This window comes from Macroventuria anomochaeta (assembly GCF_010093625.1).
Source record: "Macroventuria anomochaeta strain CBS 525.71 unplaced genomic scaffold BU25scaffold_19, whole genome shotgun sequence".
In the NCBI taxonomy this organism is placed as follows: domain Eukaryota; kingdom Fungi; phylum Ascomycota; class Dothideomycetes; order Pleosporales; family Didymellaceae; genus Macroventuria; species Macroventuria anomochaeta.
In genome coordinates this window covers 4291-8378 of record NW_022985380.1, presented here as the reverse complement: position 1 = coordinate 8378, position 4088 = coordinate 4291, and the positions used below count along the sequence as shown (strand labels likewise).

The following is a 4088-nucleotide window of genomic DNA, read 5'->3' as shown; positions in this document are numbered from 1 at the left end:
TGAGGAGAGACAAGATGCGCTACAACATGAGGAGAGACAAGATGCACTGCAACAAGAGGAGAGACAAGAACAGGCTATAGCTCAGGAAAGAGTTCAGAGAAAGCACAGTGAGACTAGAGCTTTGCAACAAGACTCTGTCTCACTTGCAGGCTGGGCCCTAGGAGAAGATGAAGATGTGCAAGACTGCACTGCTCCTCTCAACCTGCAGAGCCCTGCTACACCCAGCAGACCTGTAGCAGCTATTCCAACAATGTTGAGTAGTCTACAACCATCAAGCGCCTCTAGCTCTGCAAGCAAGAAACGCAAGAGCCCTTTCCCAGCTCAGAGCAATAATCTTCTTAGCTACTTTCAGCCAAGAGCCAGGAGCTCTGTCTCAGTTCCTCTGAGAACAACACCTCAGCAAGAACACCAACCCTTTGCTAGCACCAGGCCTGAACCAAGCTCTCAGCCACCTACCAGCAGTCCTACAGAGCATAGAAGTGAGCCCCTTAGCAGCTATTGGACTCAGACCCAGGCAACTGAGAGCACTGCCTCAAAGCTTGCAAAGCAACTCCGCAACTTCCACAGCTGTACCCATGAGGACCACAACAAGGCACAGGAGCTACACATCCAGCATCATCAACGCAGTGATGTTCATTCCAAGTGTTCTTCATTCAAAGCAATCACACAGCTACTACGTGGAGACTACAATGGAGGAAATCCACTTCCTGATATGCTCCAAAATCCTCACTTTATGAAGGCACAGAGCCTAAAGGAGGATCTTGATTGCCAAAGTGCTTTTGAAGGCACAAGCCCTACAGCTCTGCCTGAAGATACTGGAACACGCAATGAGAAGCTGCCTCTTAGCCTCTGCATGTCAGAGTACTATCAGAGTAGCACTAGAACTTGTGCTCCTAAGACAACATTTGACATTGACAGCCTCTGCTGCTTCCCTACTAGTTTAGGGTTTGCACAACATGGTATCCAGTGGCTTCCCAATGCACAACCTGCTCTCAATCTCAGCCATGATGTCCACTTTGGTCTTCAGGTTGCAGCATACAACCAGGTAGGAGACCTGTGCACAGTCACTAAGCCGCTGCACAAGATCCCACATTACTGCTTTGGAACAGTTATAGGCATGGAGTCTCTCCTTATCTATATCTTCTTCCCAGAGCTCCACCTTGACAGCAGCTATGAGCACACCACCTTCCTCAGCAGTGACAACTTTAAGCTGTGGTACAATGGTGTGCTTATGCCTGCTATCCAATCAATAGTTCAAGATGCAAACATCCTTCAACACTATCCTGTATCTGCAGAAGTAGTTGCTCTAGATGCAACTGCACTATCTGCAGAGACCTTTGCAAAGAAGGACACATCAAGAGCACAACTGCTTAAATATGCACTGCAACCACAGCATCTTGATCCTATCTGGACACACATACAAGACAGCATCACCAACAATATAGCATATAGCCGCTTCCGTGGTGCTACACTGTTTGTGAACTCCAAGGATACCAAGCTAGAGTATATGACTCAGGATCTTAGCTCTGCCTACCACAACTGGGAAACCTACTGGTCTAGCATTACCAACTCCAACTTCTACAGCAAGGACTGCACCTTTGTTGATCTTGGCAAGCAGATCACCTCAGAAGAGAGCAGTCTCCCTACTACCTCTGCACCTAGCTCAGAACAAGCAGAGGTGTTTCTCTGGAAGAAGTGCTGCCTTGAGAGCTACTACAGATCAAGGGTTACACTGCTAGCAGATGGTAAGCCAGCCAGAGGCAACCCTAAATGCACTGTCTACCCATTTGCTACAACAAGAGACAGTACCAATCAGACTCTCTTTGCAGCACCAGGTGGCAAAGAGCGTTCAGATGGCCTAGTCTACTCCCAGTTCTATGGGCTGATCAAAACACCATTTGATACTTCAAAGGCCTATGTCTTTCAACAAGATGCGCTTGAAAATCTTGTTCTAGACCCTAGCTATGTCTGCTCTGTTCAGCAAGAAGGTGGAGCAACCATCTTCTCAGAGGCAGTTTGCAAGAAGGCCTATCTCCATATGAAGCAGAGAGCACATGTCAATCTCCAAGACAATCAGTGCAGATCATATGGGATTAGAGAGGAGCATCGGATATCTCTTACTATGATGGAGGAGATTGTAAGCCAGTGGAAACAGCAGGACCTCTACAGCACTGCTAGTTCAGAGGCTACAGAGCGCCCCCTACCCTACTACATTGTTCCAACAAAGGAACTCTTTGGATTCCTCCATGCACAGATCAACAAGTACTGCTTTCTCTTTGAGCACACCTATGCTCACACCTTTGGGCCTGTTTCCCACCCACAATCAGCTGTTATGCTAGTAGCTCTAAGAGCACTCCGATTTTGCTATTCAAGCAATATCCTAGCCCAAGAGTCTCTCCTCTACAAAGACCGCTGGGAGAAGGATGAGGAGCAGCAAAAAGTGGTGGTAGAAGGCTTTGGGATGCAGCAAACAATAGAGCAGTGTGGACTTGGCTGGTTTCTGCCAAAGTTCAACTGGGCTACTCTAAGAATCAAACCACCTCATGGAGAGAACATGCTCCGTGGCTGCCTGCTCAACCACCCTGAGTATAAGCGGAGATGGCAAGCTGTAAAGGACTTGCAGAATGTGTTTGTCCGCTTCAATCAAGCAGAAAGATGGTTACATCAGTACAATATCAGACAGAAACCAGGGCTATTGCGGAAATGGCTTGAGTACTTGTATGCTCTTAATCTAGAGCAGTTTGATGTTGATCTGTGGAAGGCTGTGCTAAAAGCTAAGAAGCAAGCACAGCAGCTCTCTCCCCAGGCACTTCAGCAGGCTGGAAAGATGGCATACTGCTATGATGGGATGAAGGACCTGTTTCTTGCAGATGGCATTGCTAGCCCACCACACCTTGTTACAGGGAGCAAGGGAGCCTTCAAAGGAGTTGGAGATCTGCTTGACTTTCTCTTCCTAGCAGATGATAGGAAGAGAGCTGGCTGGGAGTGGAAACCATTCCGCCAGATTCTTCAAAGGACCTATGAGCTCCTAGAAAGAGAGCTAGGTTTTCAAAGAGCTGAGCTGTGGCTAGACTGGTTTTTACACCTTGTGCGCCTAACCCACTGGATTCTGCCTTCTCCATCAGACCGTGCACTGATTGAATCAACAAAAAGCAATCGAGAAAAGGGTCTTTCTAGCAAGCTTATGTGGTTCTCAGCAGTCTTTAGTCACCCTGAGCTAAGTGTGCAGCGGACTGAGGAGAGCAATCCAAGAACTCTACATGTTCTACTTTACAAAGCACACCGCAGCACTGGAAGAGACGGTACTATGAGCACCCCCTGGGATGTCTTTCAGCTTACTAAAGCTTGTACCAAGCAAGGAATCAAGATACTTGGTGTAGATGAGAGTGTTGAGCACTGGCGCAGAGGTAGAAGAAGTATTGGGTCAAAAGGATGGCTGCCAGTCTGGGAACAAGGAAGACCACCTCTGATAGAGATGCAGGAGAGAATTAGAGGTATGAGTCTTGATGACCTGGAGGGACTAATGACTGGTTGGAACCAGGAGCACAGTGAGCAGATACCCAGTGCTGTTCAGGAAACAGAGACTTTGTCTCCTGCTAGCAATAGGGCTAGAGAGAATGCTTCTCACAATCAGAGTAACATAGGCAGAGCAAGTAACAGGCAACAGAGCCATGCTAGTAGCAGCACAGGCAAAGGGACAGGCAGTGTGTATACTCCATCTGAGTAAACTATCTTATAGAGGCAGCCATGCAGATGTACAAGGAACAGAAGGACACTATAAAGAGAAACTTACACTGGTGTCTAGTATTACCAAAAACAACTGTTTCCTTGCTATTGATTGATTGGTTTAATATCCTATCTGAGTCTAAGACTATGGAAGACAAGTCTTTTTTTTACCCCTTGCTGTCTGTAGGCTATTATTGGCCTGCCTTCCCAATTAGTATAAAATGCTGACAGGGCTAACCCCAAAACAAATAAAATGCTGAAACCCAAACACAACAACATGCAACCACAAGAACTAAATAATATTGATGTTGGTGGAATAGGGCAGGTACCTCTATGGCTACAGTGTCTATTGCTACCAAAAA

At 47.0% G+C, this 4088-nt stretch overlaps 1 protein-coding gene across 1 annotated transcript; it reads left to right on the top strand.

Moving 5' to 3' along the window:
- Positions 1-250: 250 nt before the first annotated feature.
- BU25DRAFT_342766 (uncharacterized protein) lies at positions 251-3727 on the top strand (the record flags this gene model as incomplete). The annotated part of the gene is made up of 3 exons (XM_033702924.1): positions 251-773; positions 1152-2859; positions 3055-3727. 3 exons carry the CDS (start codon positions 251-253, stop codon positions 3725-3727), a joined length of 2904 nt encoding a protein of 967 aa, XP_033560936.1.
- Positions 3728-4088: the final 361 nt, after the last annotated feature.